A 27,095-nucleotide genomic window follows, 5' to 3' on the forward strand; every position below is an offset into this window, starting at 1 on the left:
ATATGTGTACCGAGTTTCATATTATTACATGCAAACGTGTTTGATATATGGACCAAGTTTTTCGGACCACGTTCAAGGGGGCGCTGTTGAGCTCCCCTGCCCCGCCCGGGTACCAGCTTCAGCCCAGCCCTGATGGCCGCAGGTTCTGACCTGTGTGCAAAGTTTCAAGAGTTTTCGAGCACGTTAAGGGCCCCAAAAGTGCCCGAGAAGTCCCACACAGCAGAGAAAGGGTTAAAATAAAGCCCCCCTCCTCTCTCACACACACAGACACTGAGAGAGACTGGCAAAATTCCCATCAAATCACATTCAAACCAAAATATCTGACTTCCTGTTGGTCGGAGCTAATGACTGTAAATTAGAAAGTTGTCCGGCTCGGGGAGATAAATATAGATACCGATTTTTGTTACTGTAGGTAAAACTAATACCCCATTTTTGACTAAAGGTGGCGCTACTGAGCCCCTCCACCGCGCCCGTTTCTGAAACTTCACACATACCTAGTACCTAATAAATCTGATATGCATGTTGAGTTTCATGCAATTTGAAGCATGTTAAGAGCCTCAAATGCACCCAAAAAGAATATAACAGTTTAAAGCGTTGCCATGGCAACAGTATTTAAGATATCAATAATTCTTTCACAGGTCTACATCTGCCGTGTGTTTACATTATACACATAAAGTTTGAAGCAAATCGGGTAAAAATAAGAGGCTGAATTCAAAGCATTTTGAAAGTGACACACTTCCTGCTGCCAGTTGGTGGCGCTATAACTTTGACTCACAATAGTCACATCCATGTGATCGGCCTCTTACAACGAACACACTGCTGAAGTTTCATCAAGATCAATTAATGTATGAGGATGTTATAACACACTTCCTGTTTCCAATATTCGCCATAAATTCGTTTCCTCGCCACGGCCAAACCGTTCGAGATATCAAAAATCCCCTCGCAATTTTTCATCCTCCATGTCTTGACTTCATGCACACCGAGTTTCGTGGTGATTGGTTGAATCGTCTAGGAGGAGTATTTTAAATTCCATTGCATGTGTTTTTTAAACTACGCCAAATAGCCGACTTCCTGTTGGGCTGGGGTAAAAAGTCAGAGCACGAAGGATATATGAACCGATGAGATCTATAAGTGTACCGAGTTTCATATTATTACACGCAAGCGTGTTTGATTTATGGACCAAGTTTTCGGACCGCGTTCCAGGGGGCGCTGTCGAGCCCCCCTGCCACGCCCGGGTCCCAGCTTCAGTCCGGCTCTAATGGCCGCGGGTTCTGACATTTGTGCAAAGTTTCAAGAGTTTTTGAGCACGTTAAGGCCCCCAAAAGTGCCCAAAAGGTAGTAATATAATAATAATAAATAATAATAATAGTTAAGAAGAATAATCCGGAGGAAAACAATAGGGCCTTCGCCTTTTCAAGGCTTGGGCCCTAATAATAAATAAATATATATATATATAAAAAGCCGCCACCCCGTTGCCTTTCGGGTTCCTGTGCACGACGGGCAATAACGTAACCCTGCTTTGACTGTCGAGAAGATGTCTGCTTTAGAGCTTGCATCAGTGTGAGTCTTTCTGCTCCCCTCCAAACACACACAGAAAAGGGGGGGGCTGTCTGTGTGTGTGCCCTCCCTCCCTCCCTCCCCCCACACACACACACACACACACACACACACACACACACACACACACACACACACAGAGAATGGCAGGGGGAACTCTGTCAGAGAGAGACAAAACCACATTCAAACCAAAATATCTGACTTCCTGTTGGTCGGAGCTAATGACTGTAAATGAGAAAGTTGTCCGGATCGATAAGCACAATATACAGACCGAGTTTTGTGACTGTAGGTAAAAATAACCCCCCCACTTTAGTCAAAAGTATCTTGAAAGTAACACACTTCCTGCTGCCAGTTGGTGGCGCTATAACTTTGACTCACAATAGTCACATCCATGTGATCGCCCTCTTACAACAAACACACTGCTGAAGTTTCATCAAGATCAATAAATGTATGAAGACGTTATAACACATTGTGTTTTTCTTTTCTCGCCATAACTTCGTTTCCTCGCCACGGCCAAACCGTTCGAGATATCAAAAATCCGTCCGCAATTTAGCGTCCTCAATGTCTTGACTTCATGCTGACCGAGTTTGGTGGCGATAGGATAATTTTTCTTGGACGAGTATATCAAATTCCAGGGGCATGCATTTTCATACAGCCCATAATAGCCGACTTCCTGTTGGACTGGCGTAAAACTTAGAACACGAAAGTTGTTCGGCCCGATTAAATCTATATGTGTACCGAGTTTCATATTATTACATGCAAACGTGTTTGATATATGGACCAAGTTTTTCGGACCACGTTCAAGGGGGCGCTGTTGAGCTCCCCTGCCACGCCCGGGTACCAGCTTCAGCCCAGCCCTGATGGCCGCAGGTTCTGACCTGTGTGCAAAGTTTCAAGAGTTTTCGAGCACGTTAAGGGCCCCAAAAGTGCCCGAGAAGTCCCACACAGCAGAGAAAGGGTTAAAATAAAGCCCCCCTCCTCTCTCACTCACACAGACACTGAGAGAGACTGGCAAAATTCCCATCAAATCACATTCAAGCCAAAATATCTGACTTCCTGTTGGTCGGAGCTAATGACTGTAAATTAGAAAGTTGTCCGGCTCGGGGAGATAAATATAAATACCGATTTTTGTTACTGTAGGTAAAACTAATACCCCATTTTTGACTAAAGGTGGCGCTACTGAGCCCCTTACCACGCCCGTTTCTGAAACTTCACACATGCCTAGTACCTAATAAATCTGATATGCATGTTGAGTTTCATGCAATTTGAAGCATGTTAAGAGCCTCAAATGCACCCAAAAAGAATATACAAGTTTAAAGCGTTGCCATGGCAACAGTATTTAAGATATCAATAATTCTTTCACAGGTCTACATCTGCCGTGTGTTTACATTATACACATAAAGTTTGAAGCAAATCGGGTAAAAATAAGAGGGTGATTTTAAAGCATTTTGAAAGTGACACACTTCCTGCTGCCAGTTGGTGGCGCTATAACTTTGACTCACAATAGTCACATCCATGTGATCGGCCTCTTACAGCGAACACACTGCTGAAGTTTCATCAAGATCAGTTAATGTATGAGGATGTTATAACACACTTCCTGTTTCCAATATTCGCCATAAATTAGTTTCCTCGCCACGGCCAAACCGTTCGAGATATCAAAAATCCCCTGGCAATTTTTCATCCTCCATGTCTTGACTTCATGCACACCGAGTTTCGTGGTGATTGGTTGAATTTTCTAGGAGGAGTATTTTAAATTCCATTGCATGTGTTTTTTAAACTACGCCAAATAGCCGACTTCCTGTTGGGCTGGGGTAAAAAGTCAGAGCACGAAGGATATATGAACCGGTGAGATCTATAAGTGTACAGAGTTTCATATTATTCCACGCAAGCGTGTTTGATTTATGGACCAAGTTTTCGGACCGCGTTCCAGGGGGCGCTGTCGAGCCCTCCTGCCACGCCCGGGTACCAGCTTCAGTCCGGCTCTAATGGCCGCGGGTTCTGACATTTGTGCAAAGTTTCAAGAGTTTTTGAGCACGTTAAGGCCCCCAAAAGTGCCCAAAAGGTAGTAATATAATAATAATAATAAATAATAAATAATAAAGAAGAATAATCCGAAGGAAAACAATAGGGCCTTCGCCTTTTCAAGGCTTGGGCCCTAATTAAAGCTGCAAGCAGCGATGAAAGGGCCCTCGCACCCGTGCCACCGCCACCCGGTGGCTTTAGGAAGACAGAGCACGGTGGGCAATGTGCATTTAAGTAGGTAAAAATAGGAGGAGTATGTCAAAGTCAGTTACAAAAATGTCCTTGATTATGGGGATAATAGCATGCGTTATAACTCAGATAAGTGTTGCTAGCATGTTTTAGCATGCTTCTAGCATGTTTAGAACTCAATAGCATATTAAATATATCGCTAGTAATGCATCACAGTGTAAAACGTGTCACTTCCTGTCGACGGTAGGTGGCGCTATTACTTTAACTTAAAATTGTCATGTAGATGTGTTCAGGGCAGGACTCTTATCAAACATGTGAAGTTTGGGGCAGATTGGACATTGCCTTCTTCAGTAACACCAACTTCCTGTTTCATTGCATTAGCGTGCTTTAGCACTTAGCTAAGAATTGCTAGCATGTTTTAACATGTTTCTAACATGTATATAACTCAATGGCATATTTAATATGTTGCTAGTACTGCATCACAGTGTTAAACATGTCATTTCCTGTTGCCAGTAGGTGGCGCTATTACTATAACTGAAAAGTGTCATGTAGATGTGTTCAGGACAGGACTCTTATCAAACGTGTAAAGTTTGGGAAAGATTGGACATTGCCTTCTTTAGTAACAACAACTTCCTGTTTCATTGCATTAGCATGCTTTAGCACTTAGCTAAGAATTGCTAGCATGTTTTAACAGGTTTCTAACATGTTTATAACTCAATGGCATATTTAATATGTTGCTAGTACAGCATCACAGTGTTAAACATATCATTTCCTGTTGCCAGTAGGTGGCGCTATTACTATAACTGAATATTCTCATGTAAATGTGTTAAACATGAGAATATTCAACCGTGTGAAGTTTGGGGCAGATTAAACATCCAATGCCTGAGTTACAGCAAATTCCTATTTAATTGCATTAATAGCATGATTTAGCACCTAGCTATTGTTTGCTAGCATGTTTTAGCATGTTTCTAGTATGTTGTTAACATGTTTAACACTTGCTGGCACTTTTTTGTATGTTATTAGGAGTCCAAAACAGTGTTAAACATGTCACTTCCTGTTGCCAGCAGGTGGCGCTATGACTGTAACTGAATTTGAGCATGGTCATGTGTTCAGGACAGAACGCTTATCAAACATGTGAAGTTTGGGGCAGATTGGACATTCAATGCCTGAGTTACAGCAAATTCCTATTTAATTGCAGTAATAGCATGCTTTAGCACTTAGCTAATGTTTGCTAGCATGTTTTAGCATGTTTCTAGTATGTTGTTAACATGTTAAGCACTTGCTGGCAATTTTTTATATGTTATTAGGAGTCCAAAACAGTGTTAAACATGTCACTTCCTGTTGCCAGCAGGTGGCGCTATGACTGTAACTGAATTTGAGCATGGTCATGTGTTCAGGACAGAACGCTTATCAAACGTGTGAAGTTTGGGGCAGATTGGACATTGTTTGCCTGAGTTACAGCAACTTCCTGTTTCATGGCGAAACATCAAAATTTGTCAGGCCGCCGAGGACACGCCCTTCGACGAAAACTCTAGATCTTCGCAATTTAACGTCGCAAAGGCCTTAAGATTACACTCACCAAATTTGAAGATGATCAGATTAAAACTGTAGGAGGAGTTCGTTAAAGTACGAGGCCTGAAAATGGCAAAAACTGCACAAAAATCAGAGAGGAAGTTCAAAATGGCTGACTTCCTGTTGTGTTTAAGGCTATGCTCCAAGAGACTTTTTTGTAGGTATTGGGTCATTACATGTATGTACCGAATTTCGTACACATACGTGAAACGTAGCGGGAGGCGCACTCCGTTGAACCTTTATAGGTGGCGCTATCGAGCCATTTTACCCCGTCCAATTCTGAAACGCATATCAGATGTCAATTTTCGCCAGTTCTGACGCGTGTGCAAATTTTCGTGAGTTTTCGTGCATGTTTAGGCCCTCAAAAATGCGATTAAATGCGGAAAATAATAATAAATATAGCTGCAAGCAGCGATTACGGGCCCAAGCCGGTGGCACCGCCACCCCGGTGCCTTTAGTTACACTAAAGGCACCGAGGTGGCGGTGCCACCGGCTTGGGCCCTCCATCGCTGCTTGCAGCTATATTTATTTATATATATATATATATATATATATATAAACCGCCACCCCGGTGCCTTTAGGGTTCCTGTGCACGACGGGCAATAACGTAACTCCGCTTTGACTGTCGAGAAGAAGTCTGCTTTAGAGCTTGCATCAGTGTGGGTTCTGCAAAAGTGCGCATCGAGGGCACATATCAACCACAAAGTATGCGTGAGCACCCTTCTGAAACCTAAAATGAAAAATTAGACACCCTACAGTCTCATGGACTTAACGGTAACGGACACATGAAATCAGCAGCCATTGTAAGTACACAAGACCAAAAATTAATATGAAGTGTGGTATATATATTCACTGAAATTACTGTACTTTAAAACACTTGTTTAAAAGAAAAAACACATGTATACATACATAGTATAAAACACTAGATGCCACAATATACCTATTTTTAATAGAGTCTTTCTGCCCCCCTCCCCACACACACAGAGACAGGGGGGCTGTCTGTGTGTGTGCCCTCCCTCCCCTCCCCACACAGACACACACGGGGGGGGAGTGTCAGACAGACAGACAGACAGACAGACACACACACACACACACACACACACACACACACACACACACACACACACAGAATGGCAGGGGGAACTCTGTCGGAGAGAGACAAAACCACATTCAAACCAAAATATCTGACTTCCTGTTGGTCGGAGCTAATGACTGTAAATGAGAAAGTTGTCCGGGTCGATAAGCACAATATACATACCGAGTTTTGTGACTGTAGGTAAAAATAACCCCCCCACTTTAGTCAAAAGCATCTTGAAAGTAACACACTTCCTGCTGCCAGTTGGTGGCGCTATAACTTTGACTCACATTAGTTACATCCATGTGATCGGCCTCTTACAAAAAACACACTACTGAAGTTTCATCAAGATCAGTTAATGTATGAAGACGTTATAACACATCGTGTTTCTCTTTTCTCGCCATAAATTCGTTTCCTCGCCATGGCCAAACCGTTCGAGATATCAAAAATCCGTCCGCAATTTAGCATCCTCAATATCTTGACTTCATGCTGACCGAGTTTGGTGAAGATCAAATTAAATTTCTTGGAGGAGTATATAAAATTCCAGGGGCGTGCGTTTTCATACAACCCATAATAGCCGACTTCCTGTCGGGCTGGCGTAAAACTTAGAGCACGAAAGTTGTTCGGCCCGATGAGATCTATATGTGTACCGAGTTTCATACTAATTCATGCAATATTCAGTTTGATATAGGGACCAAGTTCTCGGACCCCGTTAAAGGGGGCGCTGTTGAGCCCCCCTGCCACGCCCGGGTACCAGCTTCAGCCCGGCCCTGATGGCCGCAGGTTCTGACCTGTGTGCAAAGTTTCAAGAGTTTTCGAGCACGTTAAGGGCCCCAAAAGTGCCCGAGAAGTCCCACACAGCAGAGAAAGGGTTAAAATAAAGCCCCCCTCCTCTCTCACACACACAGACACTGAGAGAGACTGGCAAAATTCCCATCAAATCACATTCAAACCAAAATATCTGACTTCCTGTTGGTCGGAGCTAATGACTGTAAATTAGAAAGTTGTCCGGCTCGGGGAGATAAATATAAATACCGATTTTTGTTACTGTAGGTAAAACTAATACCCTATTTTTGACTAAAGGTGGCGCTACTGAGCCCCTTACCACGCCCGTTTCTGAAACTTCACACATGCCTAGTACCTAATAAATCTGATATGCATGTTGAGTTTCATGCAATTTGAAGCATGTTAAGAGCCTCAAATGCACCCAAAAAGAATATAAAAGTTTAAAGCGTTGCCATGGCAACAGTATTTAAGATATCAATAATTCTTTCACAGGTCTACATCTGCCGTGTGTTTACATTATACACATAAAGTTTGAAGCAAATCGGGTAAAAATAAGAGGGTGAATTCAAAGCATTTTGAAAGTGACACACTTCCTGCTGCCAGTTGGTGGCGCTATAACTTTGACTCACAATAGTCACATCCATGTGATCGGCCTCTTACAACGAACACACTGCTGAAGTTTCATCAAGATCAATTAATGTATGAGGATGTTATAACACACTTCCTGTTTCCAATATTCGCCATAAATTCGTTTCCTCGCCACGGCCAAACCGTTCGAGATATCAAAAATCCCCTCGCAATTTATCATCCTCCATGTCTTGACTTCATGCACACCGAGTTTCGTGGTGATTGGTTGAATCGTCTAGGAGGAGTACTTTAAATTCCATTGCATGTGTTTTTTAAACTACGCCAAATAGCCGACTTCCTGTTGGGCTGGGGTAAAAAGTCAGAGCACGAAGGATATATGAACCGATGAGATCTATAAGTGTACCGAGTTTCATATTATTCCACGCAAGCGTGTTTGATTTATGGACCAAGTTTTCGGACCGCGTTCCAGGGGGCGCTGTCGAGCCCCCCTGCCACGCCCGGGTACCAGCTTCAGTCCGGCTCTAATGGCCGCGGGTTCTGACATTTGTGCAAAGTTTCAAGAGTTTTTGAGCACGTTAAGGCCCCCAAAAGTGCCCAAAAGGTAGTAATATAATAATAATAATAGAGAAGAATAATCCGGAGGAAAACAATAGGGCCTTCGCCTTTTCAAGGCTTGGGCCCTAATAATAAACAGAGCAATTCCAATAGTGTCCTCGCACCATCGGTGCTCGGGCCCTAATAATAATAATAATAAATAATAATCCGAAGGAAAACAATAGGGCCTTCGCCTTTTCAAGGCTTGGGCCCTAAAAATCTTGTTAAATTGGAGAAATGTACAAATAGAATGCACAGACCAAAATCACACTTAAAGTAACTTGCAGCCACAAAGCAACCAAATGCAATCATTCTTTGTCAGTGGGAGTTGGCGATTTGAGTGACAGCATTTGTTGGCCATAGAATGCAGGTGTGTCTAGCAACTCGACAAAGTTTAGAGAAAGGATTTCACTGTTTTGTATGATTTGTGTGGCAGGCTTTATATCAGCCATTGGCAGCTAGGGCTGGGCGATATGGCCTAAAAAAAATCCGATTTAAATCGATCCCCCCCCTCCTACTTAAAATCAATCTGCAGATGAATTTTTTTTTTTTTTCAAAACAAGTTTAATTAACTTTTATTTTGTTTTGATTTTCACATCTGGGATTTGATCTGGATTTCCCCCTGGGGTTAAAGTGCAATCAGAAACAACAAGCCAACAAGACAAGACGGCAGGCCCTGCCTTTGTAAACAGTGAAAATGAAACATAAGTAACATAACGTAACATAACAAAAATGGGTGGATTGGGATTGGGCGATGTAAAAAAAAATAAAGAAAAAATAAATAAATTGCCAATTGGTAACTAAGCAGAATTGTATAAAAGATCCCTTATTGTCAAAACTGAAATTTCCTGGCTTTTTTCATGATAGCAGAGGTCTAGGGGCTTTGAAACTACCTTATAAGTTTCAAAACAGTCGGTCCACAGACAAATGCATACAGCCTGCATAAAGTAGCTGTGCCTTTTCACGAGCTGTTGTGACTTCCGTATAAATGTGATGTCAGACCTACTCAGGCATCGCCTTCAGTCACCACCTCCACCCATGTTGGGTCACTCAGAAAACAACAGGCCAATCAGAGAGGCTCATGAATATTAAGTAGACAGGCCAACATCGACTTGTTCTTGGCAGAGCTCCTGAGAAAGGAGCTGTAAAAATATATTGATATGGTTTTTGGTCCTTATACCGCGAATATATATTCTTAAGGACATCAGAATCTAAAATAAAACTTCAGAAAATTGTACAATATGGGACCTTTAACTAGTTTAGTGACAACACAATGTTTACATGATGGTACAATGACTGGTATGCTACTGTTTTTATTATTGCTTGACACAAATTTCACAATGTCAATTCAATTCTTGTGATTTGATTCTGATCATGATTCAATATCGATTTCTTTGGATACATATTAGGTACAGTAGAATAGATGCGTTAATGTATTATGTTAATTTTTCTCCCCCAAAAAATCTCACCTAATTCTGTAAACATACAGAGCCCTGTCAGCTGGTATTATTATTAAAGGTTAAAATTAATATCTCAAATGAAATATAATGCATTTTTTATAATAACAACTTTATAATATTTTAATGATATATGTAAAAATATGATAAATAAATATGTATTATAGTTATCATATTTAGCTAAATACTCCTCTCTATAGCAATTTTTTAAAGTCCAACTAACGTGCCATGGTCATTAAATGGCTTTCCTGAGGTAAATGTAACGTTACGTGACATTGTTCTCCAGCTGTTTTATGGACCTCTTTCCACGTTTGAAAAACACTGATCGATCGATTTTTTTTTAGGTAAGATGAACTGTATCTTTCAAATTACCTATTGATCATTCGTGTTTATTTACTATTAACTAGTAGTAAAGAGTTACAGATGATCGGTTTACGTGCCGCTTGAACTGAGATGTCAGCGATCTGTCACATCACATTCACAAGCCAAGCGCCAAAACGGTGTGTATTGTTTTAATTTTTTTATTAAATTGATAGAATCTGAGACCTGAGAATTTGTTTCATATCATGACAATTGCGTGAGTCTCACGGTGAATTCGTGAGAGTTGGCAGCCCTGCGGATTCAGTTTGTAGATGTTTTTGGCGGGTCTTGTTCATTTGCCTGGTTGCTTGTGTATCTCTATGGAAAACGCTGAGCCCGTTCGGAACTACGGGAGCAGAAGTTAAAGAGAAAACCGATTTTCATTCAAACAAGTCGACGTAAACATTCGAGTTAGGCTAATCGATAACATCGATTTATCGCCCAGCCCTATTGGCAGCACTGCGCTCTGAGGACTTGTCTTTCTGTCAAAATAGAATGACAGTTTATTTTATTTTTTTAAGTTAATTTTTATTTTTTTAAACTGTCAATACATTTAAAGATTGTAAAAAGCTATGACCAGTTATGAAGCCAGCCACCAATAGCTTTAGGGAACGACCAACAGATCTTTGACCTTATTTTAAACGGGCTTAACCGTGGGGGTGGACAGATTTTATGGAAAACTTATGTGTTATTCCAGCATTGAATATACATGTATATAATTTTGAATGAGAGCCATCTCTGGTCTTATGATAAATCTGTCCTGAGCTGGATTAGAGAAGGTTATAACCCCTTGAGCATGCTAAGCATTATCACCCAGCGTTAGCTTTCTGTAATGCACTGCGGCTAATCTTTACAGTTTGCCCCAGGATCAGACCCACGGGGGGAGAAAAGAGGCAAGTTTTTTTTCTTCAGCATTTAGAGAGGGAATGACATCATGGAGATTCTGTTGATGGCACAAATGAAGACAAACACAATTTTGCCACTTTTCAGTTTTTTTTTTTATGCGATGCAGACATGCCAAAGTTTTTGTATTTTGTCAGGCGGTTCTTTTTATGCACTCGACTTTCAGTGTGAAAGAACGCAGGTTTTGCATTTATGGAATGAATTCCTCACTTGTCTTCTAACTGAGCGTTATGAAGTCATGGAAGTGGAATTCTAGCCAGCGCTTTTCCTCAAAAGGCATTCTGGAGTATAGACTGAATGGAAGTTTACCTCCATTAAATTCCATTGCAAATGAATGAAACTCCTAAAATAGAATATAAGCCTGGATGCTGTTATGTAACATACCATAACGGAGCAGAGATTAGTGCAGACGATTTGTACAGCATGTCCTCGTAGTCGTGCTGTAAGTGACGTACACTGTGTTTGTTGTGAAAGCCAGTGACCCTGAAAACTTAGATTATCTACCTGTGTTTTAATAAAGTAAGAGCTGAATTGGTCGGCAGGTGGTGTGGAGGCCTTGGCTGTTCATCATTATTCAAAACAGAGGTGTGGATGAGCAGATTAAATGTGTGAAACAGACTTTAATCATTCCTCAGAACTGCTGTTTTGTTCACACGAAGATGGGTAAATCAGTGGTGTGCTGCAGTTGGGTGGATTTGACTTCAAATACTCTCAGTATTAAAAATCAGTGTAGGATAGTTTTGATCAGCTTGGATGTGTTGTAGAAGTGTTGTTTTTTCTCGTGAGAAAAAACTTATCTGAGGCAGCTGTTGTTAGTTTTCCTAGAACAAATGTAACAACTCTCTGTTGGGACTTTGAAGGTTTTTGGCCAGTGTTCTCCCAGGACAAGTTAAAAATATTGACTGTAATGTTTGTTTAGCCGTGACTTGTCAAGGTTTTTTAAATTCATCATTAATGATCATATAATGAATGACAATCTATGTAGAGCTCTAAACAAACAATATATCTTGGAACTTGGGCACTTTTATTCCCATGCTGTCAAGCTGTTATGTCCATTTGAAGCACTGTTGTTACTGCTACTCTAATCTTATATTTCTATATAATTTATACAGATATTCCTGTTGTAGTATGGTATATTTTGTATATTAGCATGCAAATAATGGTCATCTTAAATGTAGCCACATGTTAAGTATAAGTCAGCTTACTGTAAGTGAGAAGTTCACTGAGGTAGAGCTGCTTTTGTGGCTTAGCCTATACAGATGAACGGTCTTGAGATAAACACTGCACTGCGTAGTATCAAACATAGACATTGTGGCTGGAACATCAGGTTAATATTATCAACCACACATATAACAATACATTTCGCTTTTGTTTGTAAGTCTGATCCCTCTTGTGAAACTTACTATTGTACAACAAGCACATCCAATGGGGTTCAAAAGTCTAAGACCATGCTTTTAAAGTCTGAGAAAAGGATTCCATTTAATTTTTACATTTTTATTCACACATTATATTATCTGCATGATTTGAGTGAATAATTAACAGTATAGTATTTGGTTTATTTTTCTTAATTTAATTAATGCAATGCATACGTTTGTAAAATTATTATTTTATTAGGCCTATTTTTTTTATAGTATAGTATTTATTATTATTTTTAATTGGCTTTTATATTTTCAGTTTTAGTAATATTTGGTGTTTTACTGCTTTTGTCATTTTATTTGTTTTTTTAATTATTAAGATTTGTTTTATTTTAGTTTTTATTGTTTTTTTAAGACTTAAACTTATTTTATTTTATTTCAGTTAGTCAAGTCAACATGTTTAATTTATTAAAAATAAATAAAGATATAAACTTAGGCTACAGGTTTAAATTAGAATCCCAGCATTTCCAATGTGGTCTCACTTTTGAAATAAATGGTTTGAGTTTGTCTGTAGCTGGCCATGTTAAACTCCGAGGCCCCTTCTTTGAGTTTAAAATGGCCAGCTGCAGACAAACTCATGGGGTGTCTCAGAGAAATGGAGAACCTACAGGAAATGGAACACATGTTGAGTGTCTCAGTGCTCACAGGAAGTGAAGAAGGGAAGTGCTTTAATTACACTGGGGGATGATTCTGACATCACCCTTTCAAACAGATGTTTCTGGCAAGTTTCCAACATGTTCTTCATAATGCTCACATTGTCACATAACATGAGGTGGCCCTATCAGTTGAATTGGAGCTCAAAATACTTAATATTGTCATTTCTTAGGGGGCTCTCTGTCTTGAATTAATCACATGGGATGACTGTCCAAGGAAAGCTGTTCACACCAACATGTTTCAGAGAAACATAAACATTGGCTCAGTTTTCCTGAAATAACCAACACACCAAAGATTTTTCCCATGTTAAGGCAATAGAGCTCTTGGAATGGGTTGTTTAATGAGGGACCCTCCAGTATTTTGAAGTCATCAGTCATTCCTGCATTGTGCTGTTCTAAGACAAATCGCCTGAAAATTGGGTTCTGGTTTATAATATATTTTTAATACTAAATAATATCTTTTAAATTTTTTAAATATTTTTTTTTAGGTGCTAGCATGTTCTTCATTCAAATTAGTCTGTTTTCATGTTGAGAACAGTGCAGCTTTGTTTTGGGCAGATGAATTAAGAAAGAAAGGGTCTGTTCATTAAGTCAAGGTCATCTAGAAGCATACAGATTTATTCCTCGATGGCTGTGAACTAAAATAAGACGGTGGTAAACAGACAAAGCAACCAGTTCTTGGTATATAATTAGTCTGTTCGGGTTAAATCGTACACCTTTTAAAGTTAACATGAAAACAAGTTTGGCTATTTATTTTGTTAATGCATATTCTTATTGGTTATACTATGAATGGTTCACTGTTGTGTGCTATTGTAATGGATAGATTTTGATGATGAAAAAACACAATGCTTGTAAAGGCATATATTTGATGAATCTGAGGAGCCAAAAAGAGTGTCAGTCTGGTATTTGCCCTCCTGTGCATAGCACTTTATCTTTTATAACACAAGATTTTGGCAAAATGTATTAAACGAAAGGTACAATAAACTTTGTAACCTGCAAGTTTAAGAAAATGAAATGCTGAATTGCTAAAGATGTGGCTGTTAATGACAGACAAAACTAGAGGTCGACCGATAGTGGATTTTACCGATAACGATAGCTAGGTTGGGCCATACTTGCCGATAACCGATTAATGAACCGATAGTTTTTAAAATTGATACTGGATAAAAACAAACATAACACTCCAAGTAAAACAGTGCTGAACTTTATTATAAAAATAAAAAAACTGTATTGAACCATGAAAACATGCTAAATGAAATAAATATATAAATGTGAATAAATATTTAAGTCAATAAAAGACATTCATTCAAACTGAAACAAAAAGTAATACTCTAAATAACAAATAAAACCAGTTACATTAAAAATGTAACTATTTAACTGTTCTTTTCAAGCCAACTTAATTAAAAAGTAACTAAATTTGTATTAAAGTGAAGATGAAAAAAATAAATAACCGAAATCGAATGCTTTTCTGATTCGTTTATGTTTCTGTCGGCTGTATGAACATATCAGTTTGCTTACGTCTCTAGCTTTAAATATGCAACTTATCTGCATATGTAATGCATAAAAGTGACCAGCTGGAAATGAACTAATGCAAATAGAGGTAACAATTGTGACATTAAACATTCGGGTCGGACTTACGTTTATGTTTGTCAGTGTTTTAACCGCTTGAGGTACTACTAATGTTAGCGTCCTCTCAGCCTCGAAGGCAAACAAACGCCTACTGTCTCTACTAATGCAGCATTTAGTCAACAAATTAATCACTTTATAATATGACAAAATGTACTGTATAGGCTACATACATTTGAGCTGTCGGTGCTTTAAACGCGCATCTGATGTCAGCGCTCTCCACGCAGCATGTGCTCTCAGTGCAGCACGCAGAATCACGTGTCGAAATAAACAACACGAGGCACGAGTTTTTATTACACCTCTAGAGGCCGCTCTTGTACTGCATCATGCCAGCAGACCCTTCTCAGCTCTTACACTGTAATGAATGACAGCGTGCGCTTCTCAGCCGCTCCAGCAATGGACGCAACCAGGAAAAACTATCGGTATATATTTTTGCCGATAACGATAGTTCCACCAGTCAACAATCGGTGCCGATTAATCGGCAAAACCGATGAATCGGTCGACCTCTAGACAAAACACAAATCTCCTAAACTTGCTGGTGAAAAACCTTGTAACTCCATTTGAGCTTGATTTTGGGAAAATTTTAACAACATAATGACACGCAAGTGCCACAATGCTAACTTTGACAACATGATGTTTAATTTTTTCCCGAATAGCGGTTCAAAATTAGCCTGCCATTTTCGCTTGTTTCAAAACAGGCACTACGCTGGATATAACCTGCCATTAATTTTCATAATACTTTAACGGTTGGTGACCGGAAAAACTCCTGAGATCAAAAGCCAATCCCGGCGACTCGCCTATGATGACTTGACTGCTGAGTGTGGGAATTTCACTCATGTTGGATGCATCAACGTCACATTTGCATAGGCCGTACAATATGAATTCATGATTGGCTGACTGCCACATTAAAATATTAAACTCAGAACGATAAAATAACATGAATTTTAAAATAAGCGTTTCTGTTCAGAACAATTAAACTAGTTCCTGTACATTTTTTTTATTAAACTTAAAATTATTGATAAAAATGTTGTTCGTTTATGGTTTTTGTTTTGGTTGCTTGAACTGGTTCGGAGCCCTGGTCATGTATTACATTTATTCATTTTTCCCCCTTTGAATGTCAAGGAAGCTGACATGAGGTTAAAGAATACACTGACCATCTTGAAACTCTAATCAGTCCATTAGCTAGCTGTACTCAAGTTCACTCTTCTTGGTCAAGAGGAAAGATGAAGATCAAATACCTCTGTTTAACTTGCTGTTTTCTGTCAATAATTTACTGTAGACTAAAATGATTATTGTTCATTTAATGGTATTATATTAACACTGAATATGATGAATCCTCCCACGTGTATAATTATTTGTGCATTCATCAAACTGCACTTGCCCTAGGTAAATGGTAGGTTTTGTTGTTAATGTGTGGACTTCACAAAGCAGCAGTGTGATTTTTATTTAAATTTTTTTAATGACCCCCCCCCCCCCCTTTTACGTTTGATAATGAGTGTTTGAGGTTAAAATGTCAGCGTCTCTCATAAGATTTGTTGCTTGATTTAAAAGGTTCATTGTACTAGACTACATACTTTGCAATAGTTAGTGATTTGCACAAAAGTTGTTGACAAGTTCTTGTGACACAAAAAGAGTGACCTTGGGTTGATCATGTGATGTGGTGAAAGGACAGCTTGACATATAATAAAGTCTTTGTTTTAGCAGTAAAGTTATCATTCATCATCTCTAGAGTCTATTCAGCTTTAGTCACTCTGCACATTTCTAAATTAAAACTCAGCTCAAGCCACAAGGCACACCAGAAACTCAACGCTGAGTTTCTTAATGGTGCTGAGAAACCGTTTCTCTTACAGCATGTGGACAGCAAAATGCGTTGTCTTTCGCTGCTTACTTTGCCTCAATGGTTTAAAATCACTTGTTTTTAAACCACAAATACTTAAAAACGCATGCAAACGATAAGCTTTCGTGACTGTGTAGCACAGAAACTTCACGTGAGCGTAACCGCGATATAAACCATAGTCCAAAATCTCTTATCAGTTGACAAATTTCTACCAGTTTAATTGTGTCTACTACCAGTTTATCGCCCACCCCAAGGCTGTGTCGGAAATCACCCCCTATACCCTTAAATAGGACATTATTTGAAGGGACTACCATTTAAAATGGTGTCCTAAACCATAGTGGACTTTATAGAGTGCACTGATTCAATCCCACAATGGACTACTATAACCAGGGGTGCACATAACTTTTTCAGTGAGTTACTCGGGTGAGTGCAGGAGATGGTGTTTGGTACTCACCCCATATGTACCGTGGCCACAGCTGTCAATCATGACGTCACATTCCCGTTTTTATAGCATAAAAATTACTAACTAAAACCCGGACACTTAAATTTACATCAGCGTGGAAAAAAAACGAACTAAAATTATAGAAAACACCTTTGGAAAAAATAATTTGTGTTATTTGATTGTTCAGATATATTTATTTGTATAAATTAAATATAATTAATCCTTATTAAAGAGCAGTGAAGTTTCTCTTTTTATTTTGTTGTTTGATCAATTAAGTGTACAGAAGGCATTAGGTTTAGTACGCACTGTCACTTTAAGACCGAGTGTGCAGATCCAATTGCACGGATGCACTGTACGTTCTGTAAAGACATAACCGACTGTGTTTACGTGAATACTCTCCAAAACGGACATTTAGACATAATGTTGTGTGTATTTGTTCATTCAGACTCGAAAGAGAGCTCAATTCAGTCCTTGCGCGCAGCGCGCTGTAGCTGTCTATGTGCAGGGCTGCACGCTTCGGGTCGTGTGTATGTGTGTGTTCGCACAGAAAAACGTACCGAATAAAGCTCTCTTTCGTGTCGTCACTCTTATTCAGATCTATCCATATGTCTGCTCTTCTCTTTCTCCCAGACGGTTAAATCTTTTAACGATTTAAGACATGGATCAAGCGCATGCCAACTCGTGTGCTGCCGGTTGATCAGCACGTTACAATTCAAATGTGCGCATCGACCACAAACGCAAATCAGTTATGACTGGATCACTTCCCCAATCGTCCCTCCCTAACATTTCCGTCTTTTTATTCGTTGATTTGTTTATTCGTTATTCGTATAGTGGTAATCATTTAATACGGGTTTTTATTTAGTTATCGTCTCGTTTTCGTCTGTGAAAAAATTTAATTAACACTGCCTAGGTTGCATTTTGGCGTCAGTTACCCTTAAAGTACGCAAAGGCGGGTAGTAACCAAGGGGGTAATCCATCCGCCGGAAACTGAAGCCTCCCCGGGAGCCGCCATTGTAGCAGAACTTCACCTGCTGTTAGCATTCCATTGACTCCCATTCATTTTGGCGTCACTTTGACAGCGAATAACTTTACATCTGAGGCGTTTAAAGACTCCATTTGTCCATTATTTCTTTCTAAAGAAACATGACAATGTATAAAAGGCTCCATTACCTTGTACCTTACGTTATGGCCCCGTAGAAGCCGTTTTTGTAAAAATAGGCTAACGATTGCGTCATAACCGCTCGACTCTCTGTCGCACTGTAGAGAAATTACCGTATAGACAGGCGGAGAAGCTCGCAGGCAATTGGGGGGACGTGGAGGCATAAAGTCTGATAAACAGGGTACCCGCGGGGTCTTAAAAGCATTGAAAAAGTCTTAAATTTGATAATCTCAAATTAAGGCCTTAAAAGCCTTGAATTTGGTATACAAAGTCTTGGATTTCGTTACAAAGGTCTTAGATTTTTTTGCTTTTCCTAGGATTAAGTTCATACCGTAACAAAATTAATTGTAACTAATGTAGGCTAATTAAAAATGCATGCAGCGTTGAGTGCACCTCGCGCTCCACGAAATAGCAGAAAGCGCGAAAGCGTGCGCACCCGTTACTATGGTTACTAGGCTAGTGAGGTACAGAACGAGATAGTAGCCCAGCCCCAGCCTAGTTTGTCGTCTGAAATGGGAAAGTGTCGGTTTAATCCGCTGTGGCCACAAATGCCAGAATTCAATAATTTAAACCCCAAATCAGAGCTTTTCTGTTAAAAGAACATGTTTTCTACGCGGTCGTTTCAATAGTATCTGGCAACCATGCGCGCGCGCGCTCACTACCCTGCTGAAGAAGCGCGGATGATCTGAAAACACAGACAAGCTGGAGTTCAGCGATCTTTATTTGAGATTTCTACTTAAATTAAAGTGTCATTCAGTCGGTCTGTGTTCTGTCACGAGCCGCTTGCGCTGTTTGTGCGACTAAATCTGCGATCAAAATGCCGGCTGATATCCAGCAGTGTTTTTAATGTTGATCATATTATACGAGCAATAATGCAATGTTTCCCGAATATCCACACGATTTCAAATGTGAGATTGATTTTATACAACAGTTAAAAAACAACAAAAGGGTAACATTAAGTGATGTACTGCATAAAACAGTATAGTCAGGCTTATTGCTCTATTTTGCAACAAAATCTGTGGCTTTGAACGAATCGTGAGATTCAATGAATCAATGACTCAATGAAACGAGACTCGATGACTCACTCATAAAGACAGTGAGTTACCGCCACCTACTGGCTATTTAAATATAATATTTTTATTAATATTAAACGTCTTTTAACATTGCATATTTATTGAACATTGTTTTATTTAAAGTATTATTCATTTTTAAAAGGTATTATAAAGGTTAAAAATTAAATGGAACATTTTATTAAAGGGGGCGAATATTGTCCCTTAATGGAAAAGGTGTGACTGCAGTCTAAGTGGAAGAGAGGGGGTACCAGGGGGTACGGCACTCTAAAAAAATGGTGAACCACGGAACTTAGGAAAAGGGATATGTAGAATTGCACAAGTGCTACTGCTAAAGAGTGCAATGTCAATGATTTATCATAAGCTTAATTGAATGGCCTAGAGAGAATAATTATGACATTTCCTGTCTAAAGACTACATATAAAATAGCTACCAAAAGTAAAGTTACTGCAGTTTGACTAAAAGTAATGACTAAAAGTTTGCATTCATAAGCATTTTCGTCTGAAGATGAAGACTTACTGAATCAAAAATGGCTGCCCAAATGAACACTGGCCTACACACACGTGCGCACTACAACGCTGTTGCGTATGTATTAAATATGATTGATCATTTAAATAAAATGTTTTATTTAATGTTTTATTTAATTCAAGTAGCCTACATGTACATAATTATTTTAAATAATTATTTAAAATTGTAAAATTTTAAGGGTTTAAAATGTATACAGATTTTACATTTTCCCCTCATATGTTGGAATGGGTACGAAGTTGGCATTGAATTTCATTTGAAATGGTATTAAAAAGGTCTTAAAAAGCCTTGAATTTAAGTTTGAGGATCCTGGGGGTACCCTGGATAAAGTCAAGGGAGAAGCCCACAGAGAGTGATAAAGTTGCTCCTGCTGCTAGCTCATGGACAGCTAATACTCACACTCTCCGTCTCTGCGAGATTCAGAAGGGAATGATTCAGATTTCTCTCGGCACAGCTTGTAGAAGACTGAAAACTGTCAGACACGTTGCTCACGTCACCAAGCTCAGTTTGAGCCTGCGCAGTACGCCTGGCGATCAGGAAGTGAGTGCTTCAAATGGGCTTCACTTTTCTCCGTTGAAATCTATGGGGTCGCTGTGTCCATCTTATATACTGTCTATGGTAGTAACACAAGTGGCATTACGCATTCCTGATTTCTGTCGCTCATGCGTACCTGCCTGCGTACCAGTTATGTGCACCCCTGACTATAACAAGTGTACAAACGATGTACGCTCGCTCAACGGCCGTAGAATACCCAGAATGCACTTTGACGGTCACGCCGAATGAATTCCCATGTCTCCCCAGAAGACATCCATCCATCCATCCATCCACAATAGTCTTAAATCCCCCAGTGAGCAAGCCAAAAGAGACTGAGGCTCCATAAGATGTTGTGGTAGCATCTTACTCAGACATTGACATCACTGTATGTAAGATAAATCTATTTAGCCTACATGTATAGTGCATGATACTTTCATGGTGTTTTTTTTTTTTGTTCTTAATGGAGTGACTGATGTGGTTTCTATGAACTATTGCTGTATAAAGCACTACTTAAAGATTCCTTCAAAAAGTTCTTAGTTTTGCAGTGACCTTAGGGTAGAGTTCTCAACGGGCCTGAAAATTACAACCCGACCCGACCCGGCCCGTGGCTTTTAAAGCCCGGACCCGAACTAACCCGACACATCAACATGAATTATCTGCCCGAACCCGGCCCGCGGCCCGACGGCCGTGTATTTTTTTTTCTCATACACGTAACGTTATTGACCAGCAGACGGGAATTCAAATCAACCTTTAATGTCCACGCCTTTTAACAATACAAACAACTGAAACAATAAACTTTAAATATATAAATATAGGCTGTATGAATATGCCTTAGTCTAAATAAAAATCTTCACACAAATAAAAAGAACTCAAACATGTACCCATCCAGCGAGCGGGCTGTACATAACCTGTAGAATTTCCATCAGAATCCAGCACCAGTCCAAACACTTTCCAGACCTCTGATTTCCCACTCCTGTAGTAGCGATGGTGAATTCACCTGCGGCAAGTTTACTTTTCACCAACTCCATCTTCTTCTCCCGGCTAAAGGAGACGCAGCGCGCACGCAGGCGTCAGGTCTGCCCATAGACAGTATATAAACGGGTCTGCCCGCACCCCTCTCCATGATGCACGCCACGTTACACGCACACGCAGCAGCCAGACTTTTTTACGGTGAACAGCAGCGATGATTAATAAATGTTTTTGTTTTTTTTCACTGAGCGGAAAAGATTAAGCCCGAGGTCCGACCCGACCCGAGTCATTTGCTTATATTTTCGACCCGAACCCGGCCCGACCCCGCGGGTCCCGTCGGGTTTGTCGGGCCGACCCGACCCGTTGAGAACTCTAGTTGGTGGCAATAAGCCGATGACCAATATATTTTTATAGATTGTATACTAATTACTAATATATATATATATATTAGTCTGAAAAATAAAACTATAACGTAATTAAAATCAATAGTTTTAAATCCTACAAGTGAATCTAGGCACAACATTATAATTTACACTATGAAAAATGCATAATCATTTTGAGATTTGCTAATATAGGCCTATATCAAATGATACAAATTTAAAAACTATCATCTGATAACTCATGTGATAGTGATATGTTGTGCACACAGATATGGTTGTGTTCTTAGTGGCAACAGCAATGATAGATAATAATAATATTTAGTAGGCTAAATATTTTTTTTTTTAATTTATAATAGTCAGATGGCATGTTTAATTTTAAATAAATTAAATCATCTCGTCAGGGATAGATGCACAGTCCTTTCAACAGGTTGATTGGTGTAGTTTTGGCATAAGTTTGTGTTATATTTTTAAATAGTCACCAATACTTAAATCATTATCCGTTTATTTACAAAACGATTCAACATTATTTGTGGCGTGTTGCTGATCCTTTATCTCTAAAAGATTTATTCATCTGGCATGTACCATAACCACCCCTTTGTGCTATTACCATTGTCTCTCTTCCCATCAGGCTATTGTTTGGCATCCTGTTGGCCTGTGGTCTCACTCTCTAAGCAAATACAACCAACAATCAGTGTTGATTCTAGCAGGGTATTGGTCAAAGCTTTTGTGAGCACTCAGTACAAGAACAGTGCTGATATTTAATCAAGAATTTTCTGGGCTTTACTGCAGGATGATCTGCATCACCAAAGTTTATGACCAGTTAGTAGTAACCCATTCTTTTAAATATCTAATTTCTAGTTGTGTGAATTCTATCCTGATAGTTGTGTACATCTAATAGAGGGTTTGACGCACTCTTTACAGCTCTGTATTTAATTAAAACATCCCTGTGTGTAAACTTTGTGAACGAGACGAGCTGTCCGCCACTGAATGCTCCATTCTTGAGACGAACTGACTGCAAATTGCCAAGAACTGTTAGTTTCATGCAATTGTTTGAGTACAATTAAGACCAATTAAAATAACCCTATTTCCCAGAAAGCATTTGCAACAGCTTTCTGTTGCTATTCTCGTCCTCTGGTTGTTTTCCCAATGTAAGAAAGGCCAACAAAGCACATGGTGTCAGCTAGAAACTACTTCACTTTTTGGACATGTTTCAAATGCCTCTATTGGCTTTTGTAAAACACTGATTGACCAACTGTATGTTTTGATTGGTGTGTGCCACCTAGTGGAGGAACATGTAACAGCACCATTTGCACTTCTACTGTCAAGTAATCCTTATATTTAGTGCTCTCTAACCAAAGCGAGGCTGTTCTCTCCTCTCGAGTGTTTCCAATTAGCTAACTTAAGAGTTTACTTAGGTCAACACATTACAGAACTACTTAGGCCTGTGCAACTGTAATTTATGTTGCTGTTTATGTAGGTGCTGGGGGCTGCATTAATTTAGCTATTGTGGGGGTTTGGGAGTTTTCTGTAATGAATAAAGCTTTATTTTGATAAAGAATTTAATAAAGTTCTGTTGCCCTGAAGGAGTGTCGTTAAATCATAATGCAATATTTGGCCCTGTTGACTGTCTGATGTGTTGTCGAGCTGCAATATTAATGACCAGCCCTAGAGTCAAAACACAATTATGCAAAGTTGTTAAATGGTTTTTAATTAGATTTTAAGATTTTAATTACTTTCAATAACAAATGCACATCCGTGTTATACAGGGCCTTACACTATGAAGCCACTTCGGGCTGTTGGATCTGTAATACAATAATCCCTACATAGTCATTATTATTTTAACAATATCTTTCCATGAAAGTCTTTGCTGGCAAGTTTGGTTTGGGGTTTAAACAGAACTCTTTATGACCCCTTTAAAGCATTAAACTTTCTTTGTTAATAAAGGTTAGTGTATTGTAATAGATGATTCACTCCCTTGAGCCCTTGACACACCTCCATTCACATCAAACCTCCCATTCCATCACAACTGTTGCAAAAGCTGTGTACAGGCTGCAACCCTGGGGCAGTGCTATAATGTCTGGGTAAACTCAGGACCGGGGGGCTGAGAGATTAACAGAAGAGTTAGGAAACCTGCGGGAAGTTCTGCTTTATGGCAGCTTCTCCACAGAGCTCTGCTCGTTAACACTCATCCGGCTCTGCACGGCATATGGAGACCCATCTCTCCCCCTGTGTGCTCCATCTCATAAACGGCTATCACTGCTGTAGCCAAAAAGATAAAGCACATCTGTTAGGCAGTGAGTGAAGGCGGAGAGGAGAAGTTTTTTTGTTGTAAATTGTGTTTGAGGTCAATATAGTCAGACTGATCAGGTTTAAAGATGTATCTAATGGGTTGCTTCATTAAGAGTAGAACTCACGGTGAGATTCAGCACTCCCTGCTGCATAGACCAGCATGTGTTGGGTTTTGGATGCTCATAACCAGCATGGGATGCTAATGTTTTGGTGTCACTGTAATGTTGATGGATTAGCTCAACCAGCAAGACTACTTTGGTCCACCATCTTTACCAGAAAAGCCACAGTTGTCCTCTACTATTCTCTTTTTAACTTTGCACTAGCTCGTTTATTCGTTCGTTTTTGAAAAAGATACCGTTACCATGCCTGGTTAAACGACAAAGATGCGAATTAGGGAAAACGTTGACATCATGCGCATGTACATTATATTATATTGTGTTTAGTCACAAACACAATATAAACATAGTCAACTACTGAACTTCTTTTTTTGTATCAATGGAAAACATGACTTTGTTGTATTTCAATGACGATCTATTACAGTGTATCTGACCAATCTATTGCACTTTAGAGTTAGACCATTCCAGTTCCTACATTATGAATGTGATGATGTGATTTATTCTGTTCTTGATCAATTTACAACTTCAATAGACTTTTGACTAAAACACTCTTATTTGTAATTTAAATGAAAAAGAAATAGGAACCCTCCCAAAACAAGGGGAAACACTGAGGTTGTCCATCTCCTTTTCTTGTATTGTCTCTGCTGTGACACAGGGCAGAATGTGTCTGTTTATTATAGTTTGTCTTGCTCATTAAAGCTTTATTTCTGCTATTTTACTTTTGGAAGACTGGTTGATGTGAAGTAATATAAATAATTTATCTTCATAATACTGTCATATAAACACAGACTTGTTTGTGATACAAATGAACAGACTCCAATACATGTAACAGAGTTTAGTTTATGTTTGTTTAAATTATTTAAGTTACTCATGCAGACTTGTACCAGCAGCGGGGTTGACTTCTCATGCTGCCTGCAGTTGGTTGTTTTCTTATGATCTCATTTTTTGTTTGTTGCATAAATCTGTCATTTAATGCATGTGGTTATGGGTTCTCACTTACACAAAGACACAGCAGTGTTTTCATTTGCCCTCACTTATTGTCCCTTCCCTTCAACAGAACATACACATAAAAACATTGGCTGATGACATGGTAAGGTGTCTGTTTCTTTTATTTTGCGTGTCTTTCTTTTTCTCTTATGTTTTTGTTCTTTTTCTCATCTTCGCCATGACTCCGCGTTGTTAAAGTGAAGTGATCGACAGAGAGAGATCAAAGACAACAAAGCAAAGAAAAACTGTTTTTTTTTTATCACCCTGTCATCAGGTCTGTCATAATCAATCAGTCTAAAGTTCACTCCAGATCAGCAAGCTGGAGTTCAAGCAGACACATGGCAACTTGATGTAATCATTCATGATAATTTGCCAGACCCTTGTCTTCAGTTTGACTTTGGTCTCTCCTTGAACACTTGCATTTTACAACAGAGTGTGTTTGATTATTTGATTTCATTCATTTGGATTTCATCCATATTTGCATGTTCCCTCCATGTTTTCAATGACAGACTAACAGTGACTTGTGCATGGTTTGATTTCACTCTCTCTGAGCCAGTAACCCATGACTGGAAAGCTGGCAGAAGCCGTTGCATCTCTTTCAAATTAGCTAGAAACCTAAAACACACCATAATCATGTCTTGCCATCTAATGTAGTCCATAAAGCTGTCTGTGACATTGTCTTTGTATTCATTATGAATGTAATGTGAACATGAACAAGTGGAAAGATACAGGTAATATCAGCCCTGTGCTTTAAAAAGTACAGCTTGGAAAGGTGAAGTAACAGGAGGGCAGGTGAGTCCAACATGAAACCTTGAACCATATTTTAAAACTTTCTAATAATTAACCAAACAATTTTGTATTAACTTAAAAAAAGAACCCATTATGAAATCAAAAGGAGAATTTTGTGTTTTTTAAAAGTCTGTTTAGTAGCATTAAGGCCATTTATTTGCTAATAGTGTACTTTCAAATGTTGAATTTTTAAAAATCAACAATACAGTAAAAACAGTAATATTGTGCAATATATTTTAAATAATACATTACTGAATGTAATTTGTTTTAGCAAAGCTGAATTTTCAGCATCATTACTCCATTCTTCAGTGTCACATGATCCTTCAGAAATCATTCTAATATGCTGATTTGGTGCTCAGGAAATTCTCCTTTTCCTCCTTCCTTCTCTTTCTCCTTCAATATTAAAACAGTTGAAGTCTTGTGGAAATATGCCTCTCCTAAAACTTCCCTTCTTAATACTGTAGGAAATTCACCAACAGAGGGCATAAAACTGCACTCAGGGGATTTCACAGGGTCATAAAAGTTATTCAGAAGGCATTTCCACTGTCAGATATATGTGCTGTTAATTTTATTTATTTATTTGATGATCTGACATATGCACCAGTTATTTACTTAGTTATTTGTCTCTCCAGCGTGACAGAATCACCAGTTTTCGAAAGCAAGGCACGAAGAAGGAGAAGCCTCTTATCCAGCACCCCACATTCACAGACCCCATCTCCACCCAGACCGAGCTGCCTGTGCCCCAGCCTTTTCTCGACGAGCGCTCCATGAACCTGTCAGAGAAAGAGATCATCGACTTGTTTGAGAAGATGATGGTGAGTTTGTTTTCTCATCCTGTGATCTGCACTGTGCCCCAGGCACTGTATGACCTCAGACGCCCTTCATCACTGATGCATATCAAAGTGTGGAGCTCATGTTACGGGTGTCAATTAGACCATCAAAACCAGTTTTCTCTGTGACATTATACCACTCACACACTTTACCAGCAACATAAAATGAGTTTAGCATGGACTTATCTTAAGTTTAAAACTAGGTTGTAGGCAAGTTTCAACTTTTTATTTGCTTTTTTAATAAATTTTTGTCAAAGCATTCACTTCATTCATTATAATATCTGCAGTACTTGCAGATAATATAATATTGATTAAATACAAGGCCACTTCAGTGTACTTGAAGAGAGTACACTTTCATGACTGTGTTTCTTAAC

General features: G+C 39.2%; 1 protein-coding gene across 12 annotated transcripts in view; it reads left to right on the forward strand.

Annotated features, from left to right (window-relative positions):
• The window catches only part of diaph2 (diaphanous-related formin 2), a 471,667-nt gene that overhangs the window by 33,473 nt on the left and 411,099 nt on the right, over positions 1-27,095 (forward strand). For 7 of the 12 annotated variants that reach the window (XM_079630045.1, XM_079630048.1, XM_079630042.1 and 4 more), the window contains exons 3-4: positions 25,173-25,205; positions 26,524-26,706. In XM_079630045.1, coding sequence (XP_079486171.1) covers positions 25,173-25,205; positions 26,524-26,706 — 216 coding nt within the window. The remainder of the gene's footprint in view (positions 1-25,172; positions 25,206-26,523; positions 26,707-27,095) is intronic. The other 5 variants (XM_079630046.1, XM_079630050.1, XM_079630044.1 and 2 more) reach the window with 1 other exon arrangement.

This window comes from Phoxinus phoxinus, assembly GCF_949152265.1.
Source record: "Phoxinus phoxinus genome assembly, chromosome: 12".
NCBI lineage: Eukaryota > Metazoa > Chordata > Actinopteri > Cypriniformes > Leuciscidae > Phoxinus > Phoxinus phoxinus.